The sequence below is a fragment of the Miniopterus natalensis genome, chromosome 21, assembly GCF_054644295.1.
Source record: "Miniopterus natalensis isolate mMinNat1 chromosome 21, mMinNat1.hap1, whole genome shotgun sequence".
NCBI lineage: Eukaryota > Metazoa > Chordata > Mammalia > Chiroptera > Miniopteridae > Miniopterus > Miniopterus natalensis.
In genome coordinates this window covers 9643896-9662215 of record NC_142101.1, presented here as the reverse complement: position 1 = coordinate 9662215, position 18320 = coordinate 9643896, and the positions used below count along the sequence as shown (strand labels likewise).

The following is an 18320-nucleotide window of genomic DNA, read 5'->3' as shown; positions in this document are numbered from 1 at the left end:
CTGCTCTTGCCGTGCTTAGCCTTCCTGCAGGGGCGTGACCTTTACTCTCTCGTTGTGTCTTTCTGATTCCGTCACCTGGTGTGCACGGCGTTCTAGACACCACACCGCCTGTGGAGGGACTGTTTCCAGTGACTGTAGCTACAGCTGTCCCTGGCATCTGGCCACCAGCAATGCCGCTTGTCCTGATACGGGCAATATGACTGCTACTAGACTGTCTTCCCAAAGACTTCATTAAAGATTTGCGCAGCAGAGAAAGACAAAGCAGATAATATAAGTTTGGTTTTATAGTTAAGGAAACTGAGGCTGAGACTGGCCGAGTCACTGCGCAGCGTGACCTAGATTTGAAGCAGCGGGGCATGGGCTAAAACTCAGATGTCCTACTCCAACACGCCAAAGGACAGCGACAGTCCCAACGCCTTTGTGTTCCTTCCCAACATTATACAGCGCCTCACTCATAATATGCTCAACCGATTTTCCAATGTATTGAAAAGCATACAGCATTGTAAAATGGTGTCATTTTGGAAGTAATCTAGATCAGAATTTAAACATTTCAACAGGGAGGAAGGAGAAATAAACTCCTGATGGGGTGAAATTTTTGTTTCTAGTTTTTTTCTTTGCCAGCCCTCTGACATTGATATGAGAGTTCTTAATTAGCAAGAAAAAGGTCATAAAATGGACAAAAAGGTTGGTAAAAGTGGAGAATAGCTCATTAATGAGGGTATTATGCTATAAGTAATTAAGAATTGACTACAAAGAAGAAAGTATTTCTTGAAAATCTGTCATTTGGAGTAAGATTTCTCAAACCACTCCCCCCCCCCATTCTGCTTATATTAATCTCAAATCAATTATCTGAGAAAATGGCAATGTTGTATTGTGAGCAGTGTGATTCCTTCAACATTGCTCTCATCTTTGTATTCGCCCCTGTATCGCTTACAAGCCTTTCACCCAATAAAAGTCTCAAATTAATAAAATGCTTTCTCTTTGAAATTCAAAATGCTTTCTCCATGTTACCATTTAATTAATTCTCAAAGCATTCCTCTGAAAAGTGGGCGTGTGGTGGGAAAAGAAATTATTCCCCTTCCTGACATACGAAGCAGATTTGAAGAGTAGATCATTTCCATCCCCAGTGAAACTTGGCACTAATTCATTTTGTTCAAAGTTGTCTGTGTTATTCTAGTCCACCCTGTCTTTCAAACAGAATCATGTCCATGGATTTTCTTTTTAATATATTTTTATTGATTTCAGAGACAGGAAGGGAGAGGGAGAGATAGAAACATCAATGATGAGAGAGTCACTGATCGGCTGCCTTCTGTATGCCCCCTGCTGGGGATCAAGCCCGCAACCCGGGCCTGTGCCCTGACCAGGAATCAAACCCTGATCTCCTGGATCCTAGGTCAATGCTCAACCGCTGAGCCACGCTGGCCGGGTCCCATTGATTTATTTACTCAAGAAATCAGCAAATAATTTAAGGGGTGCCAACTAGATGTCAGATCCTGTTCTAGACCCTGGGGCTACAGCAGTGAGCAGGGGAGAAAAAAAATCCCTGAGCTCTCAGAACTTAATTTCTTCTACGGGAGACAGACAATAAACATAGTCAATAAGTAAGTTGTTCGCTATGTTAGAAGGTGATAAGTGCTCTGATAAGCAAATAAATCAGAGGAAGTAAAGAGGAATGGAGGTGCGGGGAGGGTGCATAATTTAAAATAAGGTACCTAGAGAAGGCTGTGTTGCGAGGGTGCCATTTGAGTAAAAGACTAAAGAAAGGGAGTGCATTCAAGGCAGGATGACAGCCAGTGCAAATGCCCTGTGGTGGCAGCGTGCTTGGGGGGTTAAAAGGGTTAAGGAGGGCAGTGGGGCCAGAACAGAGAGGGTAAGAAGGGCAGTGGCACAAACTGAGGTCAGAAGATGTAACATGGTATCAGATGATGAGGGCCTCATAGGCATTTTGAAGCTGTTTTTTACTTGAGTGACATGGGGGTCCTTAAAGGTGTTTTTTTTTTAATTTTATTTTTCAATTACAGTTTACATTCAATATTATTCTGTATTAGTTTCAGTTGGGCAGCATAGAGGTTAGACAATCATATACTTTACAAAGTGATCTCCCCTGTATTTCCAGTACCCACCTGGTGCCATACATAGTTATTACAATATTATTGACTATATTTCCTGTGCTCTACATTACATCCCCGTGACTATTTCATAACTACCAATTTGAGCTTCTCAGTCCCTTCAACTCTTTTACTCAGTCCCCCAAACCTCTCCCCTCTGCAACCATCAGTCTGTTCTCTGTATCTATGAGTCTGTTTCTGTTTTATTTGTTCATTTATTTTGTTCTTTAGATTCCACATATGAGTGAAATCATGTGGTATTTGTTTTTGGAGGACTGCAAGCAGAGGTGTGACATGACTTACTTTTAAAGTGATCATCGGCTGCTGTGCTGAGAATAGACATCGATGGGAATGGATGGAAGCAGAGAAACCAATGACAAGGCCACAAGTGCACATCAACTTCCCAGGAGTAGACTGAGCAATGGAGAAGAGAGGGCCTGAGGGGAAGAGGTAGGTTTCAGAGAAAGCAAGAATGTGACAGACATATTCAGAGAAGTTGGGGGAAAAAAAAGGCAATTATGCTCAAAAGGATCATAATTTCCAGAGAACACAGTGGAAATATTTTGGGAGCTGGGGAGGAGTGGAAGATGGGTCAGACTAGGGTGTGTATAAAGTAGTTTGGGATGGTAATCTTTTCCCGTAGTCTGTAGAGCAGGAGACAGGTGGAATACGTACTTGTTCCTTGAGTGGACCCTGACAAGGCCTGGGTGGGCTGGGGAAACCCACTGGTCCAGGGCGTCAGTGTTTGGATGGAAGAGGTGTCCTGTCCAGGGCTGAGCTCTCTTCTGTTTAGACCCAGGCAGTGAAGTAGGAGCTGGCTTGATTAACTCGGCCTCTTTCTACCCCACAGCTGAGGAAGGAAAACCAGATATTCATAGCTTCCCAACCCTGCCCCCAAAGCCAGACACAAGACACAAGCTTCTTTACCGTAATTGGGGCAAAACTGATGTTGCTCCTTCATGTCCTTCGAATCCTCACAGAAGAATTAGTGACAGCGACCTGGGGAATAATTCTGGGGAATCAGCACCCCCAGCTGTCTTTGAAAGTTGCTGGAGGATGGGGGGTGCGTGAGAAGAAAACCTCTGAGCACCTTCTGTCCAAGGGAGAAACTGGGCTTTAGACATGGCCCTTCAGTTTCACAGAGGGTGAGACTTTCACCTCAAGCCAGCGCCCTCTCAGTCCTTTCCCATTTCTCCGATTGGGAGGAAGCTGTGAGAGCCTCAGACAAATGGGCTGGATGACTCATTTGGTCCTGACCATTTCTCTCACTCCCAGGATGTCTCACTATCTGTCCACTCTGGTTATTTAGATGTAAGAATAATAGGTCAACTGCTTCCCTCCTACTGTCAGCAGAGTAAGCAGGCACATGATGAATAAAGACTGCTGGCTGCATAGGGCTCCATCCATCCTCCATCCATCCATCCATCCACCCACCCTCCCATCCACCCACCCTCCCATCCACCCATCCACCCATCCACCCATCCATCCATCCATCCATCCATCCATCCATCCATCCATCCATCCATCCATCCACCCACCCACCCTCCCGTCCGTCCGTCCGTCCGTCCGTCCGTCCTCCCGTCCGTCCTCCCGTCCCTCCGTCCCTCCGTCCGTCCGTCCGTCCGTCCATCCATCCATCCATCCATCCATCCATCCATCCATCCACCCTCCCATCCATCCATCCATCCATCCATCCATCCATCCATCCACCCACCCTCCCGTCCGTCAGTCCATCCGTCCATCCATCCACCCTCCCATCCATCCATCCATCCATCCATCCATCCATCCATCCATCCACCCACCCACCCACCCTCCCACCCATCCATCCACCCATCCATCCACCCATCTTCCCATCCATCCATCCATCCATCCATCCATCCATCCATCCATCCATCCATCCATCCACCCACCCTCCCGTCCGTCCGTCCGTCCGTCCGTCCGTCCGTCCATCCACCCTCCCATCCATCCATCCATCCATCCATCCATCCATCCATCCATCCATCCATCCATCCATCCATCCATCCATCCACCCATGCATCCACCCACCCACCCACGCATCCACCCACCCACCCACGCATCCACCCACCCACCCACGCATCCACCCACGCATCCATGCATCCATCCACCCATCCATGCACCCACGCATCCATCCCTTCATCCACCCCCCCTCCCCTCCATGCATCCATGCCTCGCCCTTCCTCCCTTCCTGCTTACTCTGGGCTTTAAGCTCGGATCTCCAGGCCTTGGGCGGACACGGACTTAGCCCGGGGCGGGGTGGTGGCGGTGCGAGGACGCGGGCTGGCCTCCGCAGGGGCAGGAGGGTGGGGCTGCCGGGGCAGCGAGGTCCGGGCGCCGGGAGCCCATGGGCGCCCGCACCTTCGGCCGCCGGGCTCCCACGTGACTCCCCCCCCCCCCCCCCCCCGCCTCCGCCTGTCGCGCGCACGGGCGGGCGTCTCGGCTCCCGCGCGCGCTCGCCGGGCCCGGCGCCCAGCAGGAGGAGCGGAGGAGGCAGCGCGGCAGCCGGGCTGCGCGAGCCGCCGGTGCGCGGCGGGGCGAGGGTGGCGGTGGCCTGAGCGGCGCGAGCCCCGAGTGATGAAGCCGCCCTGCCTCGCCGCCCCGCCCGCCGCCCGCTGACGCCGCCCGCACCAGCCGCCGGAGGGAGCGCGGCGGGGCCGTGACCTTGGCTGAGAGGTAACGAGGGCGGCGGGAGGCAGGGAGGAGGCGGCGCCGCCCCAGCCCCGGGCCCCGCGCCCCCGCCGCCCCCGCCGCCCCCGCCGCCCCCGCCGCCCCCGCCGTCGCCCTGGGTGCCGGGGCTGAAGCTGCGCCCGGTCCCGCGGCCGCGCGCGGGGCTCCGGCTCGCCGGCCATCAGCGCCGGGAGAGCCGCGCGGCGCGGGCTGGGTCCTCTCCGCGGGGTCGCCGCCCGCGGGGCGCGGGGCTGCCTGCAGGTGGCTCGGCCCCGCGCCCGGGGCGCCCGGAGGTGCTCAGACGCCGAGACCCGGCGGGGCTGCGCCCGACTCCCGAGCGCAGCGGGTGGCGGGTCCCGGGGGTGGCGGCGCGGGCGGGTGCGGGGAGCGGGGGCCGCCCCGCGGCGAGCAGGAGACACCTGTGCTGGGCGCGGGGCCGCTGCCTCCCGCGTGCGGGGAGCTGGCGGGTCACCGGGCAGCGTGCGGCGCGGGGTGGCGCCGGCCCGCCCTTTGGGGGAACCCTGTCCTGGGAGGGAAAACTCTCTGTAGTATGGAAACGGGAACCTGGGGGTTTTTCCAGGGGAGCACCAAACACTTTTTAAAATGAGTATCCAGAAAAATCAGTTCAGTTAAAAGCCAGAGCCGAACGACCGAACGACCGCTCCAGCGAAAAGGTGGCCATCTCCCCCCTGGGGTTGCTGGAGGTGTCCATTCAGTTTTTAAAAACAAACAAACAAAAACTATTCAGGTGCCGCTTCCTCCAGCCAGCCCAGCGGGTGAGCATGCTCCGTGCGGGTGTGTGGGTGCTGGGGATGGTGAAGATGCATGAAGAGAGGCCCCCCCCCAGCAGCACCATGCTGACCTCACTGAAGTCCCTCTCACCCTTTGCAGGGCAGACGGATAATCCGCGTATCCCAGAGCCGAGCGAGTGCGGGGGACATGGCCCAAGGGAATAATTACGGGCAGACCAGCAACGGGGTGGCGGATGAATCACCCAACATGCTGGTGTACAGGAAGGTAAGAATATCTTCGCTTTTCTTGGAAAAGGGGGGACCCGGCTTCCTTGAAAATTTTACTCAGATGAAAGTTCAGTGTCAACTTTGTGGCCCGGTGGATCTCCAGGTCCCCAATGCCTGCACTTGGGGATGAGCTGATGTTCTCCAGTGTGGGGGGAGACCGTTAACTCTGTCCTCACACTTCTCCTGGCTGATTTTACAGACTTGAATCCGTGCTCAGCTGTAACAGAAAATTTGAGCATCCCACCTGTTTTGTGACACACATGACTTTATAGCCTCCTTGGTAACGCTCAGAAGCTTTCCCTTGTACTATCACTAAGCATTTGGGTTATAATAACATCGATGTTTAATACTAGAAAGGAAAATAGACGGCTTTGCAGCTCTGTGACAGGAGTGAGTGTGTCTGTAAACGTAGGGATGGTTTAATGGTCTTTCTCCTAACAAAGCAATCCTGGTTGTATTTGTTTTTGACTTAGCCTAGATTATTTTTTAGTTTGTGTTATTTTTATAATTTTGCTTATGAGTACTTACGTTATAGCACCAAATGCCTAAATCTTTATATAACAGGGGTGTTTGTTGTGTTTTTTTTTTTTTGCCACAAACCAATCTGGCAGCTTTATACATTTGGTAACAACGCTATCAGCAACAAACTTCTAGACACTGGGCCACTATCATGATGTGTTTGCATATTGTGCACACTTCAGAGTGGTTGCTTAGGTGACTTCACTCTGAGGATGAGCAACAATATTACTAAAATCAAGGAAGCAGTATTCTTAATTTAACTATTGTACTACTCGTTTCTATTGCATTTTACGCTGAGATTATTATTTTTTTCTTTAGCGTATTATCTGGAGGCTTATTGGTCAAGATTTCTTTAGTTAGCATCAGAAACAGTTGAAAGGAAATCGTACCTTGAAAATTTTTAAAGACTTTGATTAGCACGAGCTCACTGAAGAGCCAGGGTGGGTTTGCATTGATCTGTCAGCCAGGGATCATGACAGATCCAAACTTTCCCCCTCTGTGGCCCAGGATCAGTGAGAGGTGAGGATGAATGTGTGTTTGAGGGAACCTTGTTACTGCTTTACTGTGAAGGCGCATGGGCATATCGACCCAATGCTCGCTCTTTTTTTCTCTAGCTTATGGACAGTACTATATTGTGTACCTGTGAACTCAGTTTTATGCGTCCGTGACAACATAGTATGGTAGAAAAGAGAAAATAGAGATTAAATGCCTATTTTAGCCTTAAAGCATCCCAGCTGGATAAAGCGAGAAAATAATCCACTTGAGCTTAAATTAATACCATTGTATTTCTACACTGATTAAGATAACTGTATATTTGCCCATTCTATGTAGAGCTGGTTCTGAGAAGAGCTATTTGGGGGCAGTTGTGTGTTTTAAAATGATTTATAATATTTTTATTGTTTGGTATGATTCTGAATTTTGTAATATGCAAGATATGAGAATTGATAATTGTACCTTATAGGTGTGTGCCATGTGGAGAGTCAGACTTTTGGGTGTAAAATTACAGTAGTTAGCCAGGTCAAACACTACATTTTCTCTGTTTTCTCATGAAACATTGGGGCTGAATTGATCAGACAACTGGGGTATCTTGATTAGAAATAAACTTAATGTGACATCAATCCATGCGTCTTATTTAGTCAATTATGAAAATAAATGAACAAAATGAGGCTAGGTGTTTTAGAAATAGTTATTGGATTGTTTAGTGTATTTGAGCTTCATGTGGCTGATTTTGAATTTACCATATCAGGTTGTATAGCACCAAATTGCTTTTAGTGCTACTTGTAAATTGATAGAGTAGGATGACTTCAGGGAGACAATACAATGCCTCATTCTTTTTTTCTTTTTTTAAAAATTTGTCTTTATTGTTGAAAGTATTACAGGTGTCTCATTTTCCCCCCCAACTGACCCCCTCCACCTCGCTCCCACCCCCTGCCCAGGCCTTCACCCCGTTATTGTCTCTGTCCATGGGTTATGCATATATGCACATAACTTCTTTGGTTCATCTCTTCCCACCCTCCACCCCCCTTCCCTCTGAAATATGATCGTCTGTCACATGCACCCATGTCTCTGGATCTATTTAGTTCATCAGATTCTTTTGTTCATTAGCTTCTTGCTAAAGAAGACCCTTCAACATTTCCTGTAGTGCTGGCTTGGTGGTGATGAACTCCTTTACCTTTTCCTTGTCTGATAAGCTCTTTATCTGACCTTCAGTTCTAAATGATAGCTTTGCTGGGTAATCTTGGTTGTAGTTCCATGTTTTTCATCACTTTGAATATTTCTTGCCATTCCTTTCTGGCCTGCAAAGTTTCTGTTGAGAAATCAACTGACAGTCGTATGGGTGCTCCCTTGTAGGTAACTAATTGCTTTTCTCTTGCTGCTTTTAAGATTCTCTCTTTGTCTTTAACCTTTGGCATTTTAAGTATGATGTGTCTTGCTGTGGGCCTCTTTGAGTTCCTCTTGTTTGGGAACCTCTGTGCTTTCTGGACTTGTAAGTCTGTTTCTTTCCCCAGGTAGGGGAAGTTTTCTATAATTATTTTTTCAAATAGGTTTTCAATTTCTTGCTCTCTTTCTTCTTCTTCTGGTACCCCAATAACACGAATGTTGGGCCTCTTGAAGTTGTCCCAGAGGCTCCTTATGCTATGTTCATACTTCTGGATTCTTTTTTCTTTTTGCTCTTCTGGTTGGGTGTTTTTTGTTTCCTCATGTTCCAAATTGCTGTTTTGATTCTCAGCATCCTCAACTGTTGATTCCCTGTAAATTATTCTTCATTTCAGTTCCTGTAGCCTTCATTTCAAATTGGTACTTTATTATGTCATCGATTTTCTCAGTTAAATAACTGAGAAATACTCTTACTAATATCCTTGAGCATCCTTATAACCATTATTCTGAACTCTGTATCTGTTAGCTTGCTTGGACCTATTTCATTTAGTTCCTCTCTAGAGATTTCTTCTGTTCTTTCCTTTGTGACATGTTTCTTTGTCTCCACATTTTGGCTGCTTCCTGGTGTTTGTTTCTATGTATTAGGTAGAGCTGCTATGTCTCCTGGAATTTGTAGAGTGGCTTTGTGTAGTAGGTGTCCTGTAGGGTCCAGTGGCTCAGCCTCCCCAGTCACCTGAGCTGGGCCTTTTAGGTGTTCCCCTGTTGCAGTTGAGCCTTGGTTGCTGTTGGTGTCACTGGGAGGAACTGACCCCCAGGCCAATCAGCTGTGAGGACCAGCTGAAACTAGAGCCAAAGAGCTGCTGTGCTGGAGACACCCCTATGGAGCAGGATTAACTTCAGTGGAGCTTTGGTGTTCACCAAGTGCACCCCTTGAGTGTGTCACTCGTGGATGTGGTAGGGTTGTAATCCAGCGTGGTGAAGTCTGACCACCATGTGCACTGTCTCTGGGGCCTCCCGGGAGGTGCAAAGTCAGCCTCTGCCAGTGCCTTGCCCAGGGCCACCCAGCATGAGCTGCACAGCAGACCTTAGGTGGCTGCTCCTTTTGCTGGGCTTGGAGGTGCCCAGGAGAGGCCCAGCTGTGAGCCAGTGCAGCTGCCGCTAGTGCCAGGCCTGCGGCCGCTCATCAAGCCGTGTGGGGGCAGCTGCTGCTTGTTTGAGAGATTTTAGGAAAGTCCTAAGCATGGGGCTCAAGAGGCCACTTGCACAGAAAAGCCCCTGGAAATGGCCTGGATGAGCCTGCAGGTGGGGAGGGGCGGGGCCTCTGGGGATCAGGGGGCGAGGCCAAAGGTGTGAGTCAGGTGCTGGCGACTCAAACATGGCGCCTGCCTGCTGGCTCTGTGCAGGGAGGACTCGCCACAGGAGCCATGGCCTCTGCCAGCTCTTCTGCCTGGAGGAAGCTGCCCCTCTACCTCTCGCCCTGACTTCAGGCAGGTTGGTTCCTCCCCGAGTGTCCCAGGTCCTTTTAGGCTGCTGCCTGGCGCTGGGCTCAGAGGGAGCGTCCGAGTGAGTCCATGTGCGGTCCCTTGAGAGGAGCTGCTGGGGCTCCCGCAGCCTCCGCGACCCTCAGGGACAGTCCCCGCTGGTTTCACAGCCCAGAGTTGTGGGGACTCCTCTTCTTGGTCCTGGAGCCCTGGGCTGGGGCCTGCTGTGGGGCCGGGACCCTCACTCCCCTGGGAAACCTCCGCCGCCGAGATTCCCTCCGGGGTTTACCCGCGGCACCGTGTGTGGGCCTGAGGCCCCGTCTCTGGGATCTGGCCCCAGTCCACCCACATCTCCGCCCCTCCTCCCGGTCTCGATGCTCCTTCAGCTCCCTGGTTGTGGGGCGTCTGTTCAGCCAGGTTTCAGGAGGCCCTGAGCGATGGTGGTTCTGTACTTTAATTGTAATTTTGATGTGGCTGCTGGAGGCGGCGGGTACAGCTGCTACCTACGCTGCCAGCTTGTTTCCTACGTTTCTTAATAAATCTCATTCTTTTAAGTGTTGTTATTTTGCTGGTTAAGCTTAGAACTGCTTGTGCTACTTATTTTGATCTCTTTTTATCAGCTCTTTGTTTAGGGTTAATGATACGTATAATTTATCTTTAGAAAAGATTTCCCTGATAAGCAATTATTGGAAAAACTAGCCTAGTTCAGTATAAATAAATGCCAGATAATTCATCTAAAGAAACACGCTGTCCTTGGTTACCATTTGCTGGTTACCAAGTCAAATGGTCCATGTCCGTGTCACATACCATATGACATCATGGATTTCATGTGACTATTTTGCCAGTGTTTTTTATATCTTATGTGGTCTTTACATTTAGGAACTTCCCAGTAGAGGCCCCATTTTAATTTGGAGAGCGGCAGAGTTCAGCCACTCCACCTGAATTAAAGAAATAGCGCTGTGTTACAAATGCTTATTAATCATGAAGTCCATCAGAGGTTTAGAAAAGAGCTTCAGCCCCGCAGCACATTGCTCAATAACAGCTGCTTTTTTTCGTAAGCAAGTGATTAAGTTAGGGTAGGTATGCCATTTGATGTACTTGAGAACACCTTATTTAAAAGCTTATAAAATATGAGGCTTGGCTACTTTTATCCCAGGGGCTTCCTAGGTTCCCTTTAGACAGGCCTTGATGACAATGAAATTAGAAATAATTCGCTTCCAAAGGAAGAGACCCACCCAACTCCCACTCGTCTCGGATTCGGACTAGCTTCCTGAAATACTTCTAGAAGTGAAAATTCAGAACTTAAGATTCGTTTTGGGTTATGGGCTTAAACACTATTCTCTCATTTTTGCTGTGCTTTGGACAAAACCACCTTCCTGGGGGTGGCACCCGCTGTAAAGGACCTAGGGTACAGGGAGACGCATTCCAAATTTGGTGTCTAGCCGCTGTGCTGCTCACTAGACAGTATACATCACATTTTGTCCAGAAGCTGACATTCCTGCATTTGAAAAACAAAATATCTAGAGCACCTTGAGGCCAGTATTTTAAGTTGGCTGATGTGCTGGCTTCTTACTAGCAAGGATGCTTAAAATGTCCAATTACTTCCATATTGCTGCAGCCACCATTTATGCTCCAGATGACAGGAAAGAAAGCAGAAATGTTTTCCTCACTCCCTTTGTTAGTGGAATGAACATTTTTTGGGAATTACAAACCTGGGAAGTTTTTTGTGCCTCTCTCCTCACTTCCCCTTTCCCCCCACATTCTTGCCTTCATCCCACTCTCCTCTGCTCTCTCTTCCCTTTCATCTAGCCACTCTCCTTCCATTTGTTTCTTTTTCATTTTTTCTTCTCAAAACAGACCCAAGAGTGAAGATACAATTCTCCCTAAGATGCTACTCATTTTAGTTGTAACAGAGAAAATGATGTGTTTTGGAGAAGAGAGCAGACACCGGCCTTGTTTGAGGACCTACTATGTACCGTCACTCAGGCGCCTTTAAACTTGGCATCCGATGTGCCACGAGGTCCAATATGTTGCTATATATGAAGCAGTGGCAAAGGTTTGTCTTTAAAGATTAAGGCTGTTCTGTCCTTAAAGAGCAGGATGGGACCGCTGGCCTTTCTTACATGGAGGCCCAGTGAGAGCTCTTGCCCCAGTATGAAGACCACCGATGCTAGTTGGCTTGATCTAGACATTGCATCTGAAGGCTGTTTCTGCACTCAGTGTGTTCTGTGAAAATAAGCACACCTGCAAGAAAGGGGAATGGCTTATTTCTTCTTTGGAAGAGACTGAGGGGCAGATATTACTGGTCTCTTAGCGATGCATTAGCTGACATTTTCTACATGAAATCAGTGCATGTGTTTCTTCAGAATTATCCATCCTTGAGGGTGTCGGTAGTCCCCCCATTAAACACCATCATAAAAAAGAACCTTTGACATTTTATGAATCTTATTTTGATCCTCCTGGGTTTAGGGTGTTAGTAAACGACATTTATAGGTGGTAACAAAAGGAAGTCCTATTAGACAAAGAAGAATGTTGGCAAATAGATCATCTCGGAGGCCCGAGCCATTGGCCTTCAGATTTCTAAATTAGGGTCTGGGAGGGGAGGCAGGCACTGGGAGAGGGAGAAATGTCTTATCATTTCTGGAAAATTCCAAAACGGAGCGCCTTCTATTAATTAGGTTATTTAAAAGTACCTTTCTGTCCCAGGTGGGTACTGGAGATATCGAGGGGAACGCTATGTACTAAGCTGTACTCTTGAAACCAATACAAAATGACATCAAAAGTAAGCTAAGAAAAAGCACCTCTCTGGACTAAGGGGCGTTGTGTGCTGTACATAGGAATTTCATCTGTCAAGTGCGGACCTGGTTTGCCCTCAGTGACACAAATACCGACACGTTTTGAGATGGAATGGGAGCTCCATCTAAGATACTTCCGCTGAGAGGCACACAGAGGCATTTTATGAGTAATAGTTTAATGATGAATTGGGGGTAATAATTGAACTTGAGTTTAGAGCAGAAAAGCCTTCCATGGTTGGGCTTTTTTCTCACCAGCTGTTGCTGTCAGTGCTATTTGTGGGAAAGATGAGGCTTTGTGGCCTGGATTTTATTTCCTTCCCTTTTCACCTCCAACCTTCCCAAATCTAATTGATCAGAGGAGAGCGCAGATGTACAGAAGAGAAGCTATCTAGGGGTTTTATTGCCTTCTAATAGCCTTTGTGGTTCTGCCGAATGATGAAAATCAGGGTATTTTTAGGCATCGTGGCTGACGGAATGTGATCACTGCCGAGAATATGGAAAATATTTTGGATTTGGACAGTTTAGTGACTTAATAAATGTTAAGTCTCCTTGAAAACAGGATTTTGGCACGCAAGCGGCACAAATAATTTTTCTAGCAGTGAAAAACAGGCATTTAAATGTCAGGGTTGCAGACTTCTATGTTACAAAATATCAATCTAATTATAAGATAATTGTAAATGATAAAGTGGGTACCCAAATCCTGAGGGGGAAAAAGAAATCCTGCTTCTCTCTGCCATTTGGCCAAGGCAGTAACAATATTTAGCTGATTCTCTTTAAAATTCCCTTTGTGTCTTACTCGATTAACAAAGGGCTCAGGACATTTAACTCTAATAGGCAACCGTGAGCTTGATTCCGGCCGCATTAAAATTGCCCCCTGCTCTAGGCCGGACAAGAGTGTGGCTGAGGGGCCCCATCTAGAAAGATGTATGGGAAATGGTAGCTTTGCGATGTTGGCTGGGTTCCTAGGAATCAGTCGAGGAGCCTACTTAGTTTAGGTCTCCCCTGGTGATCAGCAAGGACAAGTTTTCTTAAGGAGTCAGGGTGCTGCAGCGGGGGAGGGAATGCACTGCAGTGGGCATCTTGGATTCAAATCTCAGTTCTGCTGCTGCGGTTGTGGGTTTGCACCCAACTTCTCTTGCTTCAGCCTCCCTGCCTGTAAAATGATGGAAAATGTTTCCTTCGTAGACTGTTCGATGATAAAAGGGGATAGCCTAGGCAAAGTTTCTTGTGTAGTACCTGACACATATTAGATCCTTGACAAATGCCCTAATGATAATTATTATTACCATTGTTAATAGTAATAAATGCTCCAATTATTAGTATTATTTTCCTGTTATTATTTACTTAATAGAAATTATTAAACACCTTGTATGTGCCGTAGGCCCCAATATGTTAAAGAAAATGAGAGCGAGGGGAAAAGCTGAGGAGCTTGGCCACCTTCAGTCAAGTCTTAGTGGTAGCTAAGGATTCAGATCCTGTGGGGAGGCTTTGGTAACATCCTTTTATGACACTGACCGTGTCCTGTCTTGTGTCATTTAATCCTATATAGCTAGCTTCTTTTTAATAAGTTATTTGAAATTTTATCTTATGTATCTTTGAAGTCTGCACAGTTCTTTGGATGTTATATAAACTAAATAAAGCCTTTGGATTCAGGAATTTCAGAGATAAAAGAAATTCAGAATTTATCTACTTACTCATTTTGTATATTAGGAAACTTAGTATCAGAGAAGTAGCATGATTTGCCTAAGGACACAGCTTGCATTCAAGTCTTTGTCTTTCAATGGTCTTTCTCTGTCTCTGTCTTTCTCTCTCTCTCTCTTCCGTGTCAGTAAGTAATCAGCATCCTGGTTTCTTTATGGCACCCATGGGTTATCCCAATATGTCTAATCACCCACTATAAATAGATTATTAAATTATTTTTTCCTTCAACTCTAGTTTAGCTTTTGGATTCCAAGGAATGATATGATTGGGACTTAGTAAGACCCACTCTGGCAGTAGCTTCTGTTTGTGATTTGATCCTGGCTGGGAGTTAGAGGCTGACAGAAAACCAGAATGTGATGCTTTGTGGTAGTGCTGTCCAACAGAACTTCCTGTCACGACGGAAATATTCCATGCATGTGCTATGCAGACGGTAGTCACTAACCACACGGGGCAATTGAACACTTGACATGTTGCTAGTGTTACCGTGGACTTGATTTTTCAATGATATTTAATTTATATTCATTTAAATCTAAGTTTACATAGTCCCATGTAGCTAGTGACTAAGGTATTTGAAAGCACAGTCATGGTAAAGACCGTTTGGAAAACAGCATCAGACCCAAGAGAAGAGATAAAAAAATATATTGTACTTAGCTTGACTCTTGAACACAGTGCTTACAACGGAATAGGACTCAACACACCAGTAAAACAAAAACAAAAACAGAATTGCAGCTTTGAAGGAAGACAGTGGCCTCTGGTAAGGGGATGGTAGAGAAATGACATCAGCTGTCTACTCAGTTTATTCATTCGGTTTTCATCCCATGGAAAGCATCAGTGTCTGAAGGGGGCGGCCTTCCTAAGGGCGGATGGCAGAGGCTGCCTTTCAGTGGGACGGAGGCCGCCTGTACTGTGAACGTGCCGGGAAGGGCACTCGCAGGGCCTCAGGTGATTTGCTGGTGGTGAAAGCATTTCAGCTAATGTCTACCTGTAGCATCCCAGAGATGCATCTTAGCTCTTCCAGTTTCCAGTGAGACTGAAGGAAATCCAGAAGCTTCTGGGTAAAAGGGATTTAAAGTGGTTGGAATCCTTGTTGAGAATTTAAAGTTGGCATATAAAGGAATCCATTTTTTAAAAATTAAAAAAAAATTTTTTTTAGCTCACTTCTCTTTCTTATGTCTTAGAGTGTTAAAAGGAAGGCAGAAGGCCCACGGTGACGGGGTAGCGATGGGGGGACAGGGTCTCAGAGAGAAGAAGATGTGGAGTCCGACTCCACCCCTGACCAGCTGTGGGAGCTTGGGCAGGGATCTTCACTTCTCTTAGAGACTACTGTGCGGAATCATCGAGAAGACGATGAAATACAAGTCAAAAGGCCCAACTGAGAGACTGACAAATAATACTTATGGACTCCTTTTGGAAATTGTGGAAATTACCGAGACCCCCTGCAAGAATAAACTTTGCAAGAGTCTTCCAGACAAGTCTTCCCCTGCTTGCTGGCCATCCCCAGCGCTGTAGGTCATTCAGAAGGTCAACTGACATGATTTCCTGTTGGGTCACTGCTGGAAGGTGTCAAGAATAATATAAATCTATATGACCTTTTTTTTTTGTTTTTTTGACACACAAAGCTTTTGAATGTCAGGAAAACTGGTTTGTTAGAATGTGTTCTTCTAGTACAGAAATCTGAGGGAATTTTCCACCCTTAATATTTACGATGATGTGTACCAAGCATTTTGAAGACAGCTAAGGACCATATAAAACACATTATTCCTAATATTTTCTCTTGCCGAACTTTTCTACACGCATTTCCTCTGGAAATTCATGCCTTTTGTGATTTGCTCTAACTTTTATACTTAGTATTTTGTGTTTTGACTTTTGGTTTGATTGTTAACTAGAATAGTTGCCATCTATTGAGTGCTTACCCTGTGTCAGGTTCTTGATGTATATTACATGTTTTCCTTAAAATAATGTCGCACGTTGGTTATCAGTATCCTATTTTTATAACAAGAAAGCTGAAACCGTGACTCATGCCCAAGATTGTTCAAGAATTAGTGGCAGAGTTGACGAACCCTCTGAATGGGGAAACACCAGTCTTTCACTGCTGTGCTCCCAGCGCCTAGAAAAAATGGCACATGCTAGGTATCCCTGAATTGTGACGGCATAAATGTACAAGTGAATGAATGAATGAATGAATGAATGAATGAATGAATGAATGAATGAGAGAATGAATGAACGAACAAACAAATGAAAGCTTGGTCCAAAGACCCCACTCTAGCCTCTTCACTGTGGTGCTTCCAGTTAAGTTAGTGAGCGGTTGGGACACTCAGAATTTGATTCTGCTTATGACATGTACACTGAGCCTTGGCTTTGACAGCACTGTGGTCGGCATCCTCTATTCTAGCAACGCAGGATTGAAGACTGTCAAGAAAGGGAAAGAGATGCTCTTGCAATGAAAGAAAAGTACTTGTTAAATGTAATGGTTTGCAGTCAGACTCCTTGGCTAAAATGGACATAAAACTTGTGAACTTGAACCAAGTTATTTTGCCTCTTTCAGTCTCAGTTTTTTCATCTGTAAAATGGGGATAAGACTTCTATTAGGTCATAATGAAGGTTACATTCAACATATGTTAAATGTTACTTATAAAAGTCCAGAAAAAAGGAGCTGGATTGCCCTATAAACGGAAGTGATGACATCTAAGGAGCACTCATATGTGGAATCTAAATAACAAAATAAACTGAGGAACAAAATAGATCCAGAGACACAGAAGCATGGAACAGACTGAGGGATCTCGGAGGGGAGGCGGGGGTGGGTGGGTGGGGAGAGATTAACCAAAGAACTAATATGCATATGTGCATAATCCATGGACACAGACTGTAGTGTGGGGAAGGCTGGGGTGGGGGAGGGCAGATGTGGGGTGGAGGGGTCAATGGGGGAAAAAAGGGGACATCTGTAATACTTTCAACAATAAAGGTAAATTAAAAAATATTTTTTCTTACATACACTTTAGAATTTTCTGCTCTTCATTGGTTCTCGGTAATTTTATTTAAAACTGTTTCACATGCTAATGTACAATAAGTAGTACTTAGAAATGTTTAATTATGGCACAATTCAAACAAATACAAGAGTAGAGAAAATAATCTAAAGGACCTCATGTACCTGTCACATAGTGTCAATAGTTATTAACTGTGGGTAAATATGGTTTCATCTTTACTTCCCCACTTTTCCTCTCCTCAGGTGATTATTTTGGAGCAAATATCAGAAAATATATCATTTAAGAGATAAATTCTGTAGTGTGTATATAGGGTTCTTTTAAGGAAGATAAAGGTGAGTGAAATGATAATTACTCTTATTATTTGTCGTGGGTCCTTAAAAAGAAGTCATGAGCTTTTAAAGGCATATTAGATTTTCCCCAGGAATGGTTTTGACCCGTGGACTGAAGGACCGCTGACATTTCTAACCAAAATTCTGTTGTTATTGTTTGGATTTCTGAGACAGCTTTTTAATAGGGGGAGATCTTTAAAGTCCTTTCTATCCTCAGCATTCAGGTTTTTAGTTTGACCGACATCTGAATAATTGAGTCTTTTCGGTGATGGTAGTGAGGAAGCTTATAATAAAAATATAAAAATAATAGCACATTTAAAAATAGATTCATGTTTTTTTGGTTTAGATTTTATGAAATAACTGCTTTTGGGGGTGTTGGGCAGGGGCAGGCAGTCCTGTATCATTTAGAGAATCTTATAAATGCATCAAAAAAAAATCCCAACTCTCAAAATTAGAAGATTCATTGTCTCTCTTTGACTTTTATTTAGTTCCCTCACTCTATTATTCCCAATGTGCTTAAATTTGGACAATATTGGTGAATATAGAGTATTCACTGTATTCTGAATGTAAAAAGAGAGATTTATCTGGCTATAACCAGAAGAGTTACCATTCATTTAGATTAGTGTAGAAAGACCGTTTCAAATGAATCCTCCCTTTCCTCTTAAATCTTGGATTTATGCAGGTATTTATTCCTTTTATAACATTTCTTTTGCCTGACTGGGAGCTGCCAGCGCGTTGAGACTAAGTGTGAGTCATTGGGGATGGAAGTTTTAATGGCTTCAGTCAGAAGCAGCTCATGTGTTGGGCATGGATTCCAGCTC

General features: G+C 45.9%; 1 protein-coding gene across 1 annotated transcript in view; it reads left to right on the top strand.

Moving 5' to 3' along the window:
• The first annotated feature begins 5732 nt into the window (after window positions 1–5732).
• RGS7 (regulator of G protein signaling 7) overlaps window positions 5733–18320 on the top strand; it is a 230090-nt gene continuing 217502 nt past the window's right edge. Inside the window, exon 1 of the mRNA XM_087828939.1 lies at window positions 5733–5810. Within this exon, the coding sequence (XP_087685065.1) occupies window positions 5733–5810 (78 nt within the window). The remainder of the gene's footprint in view (window positions 5811–18320) is intronic.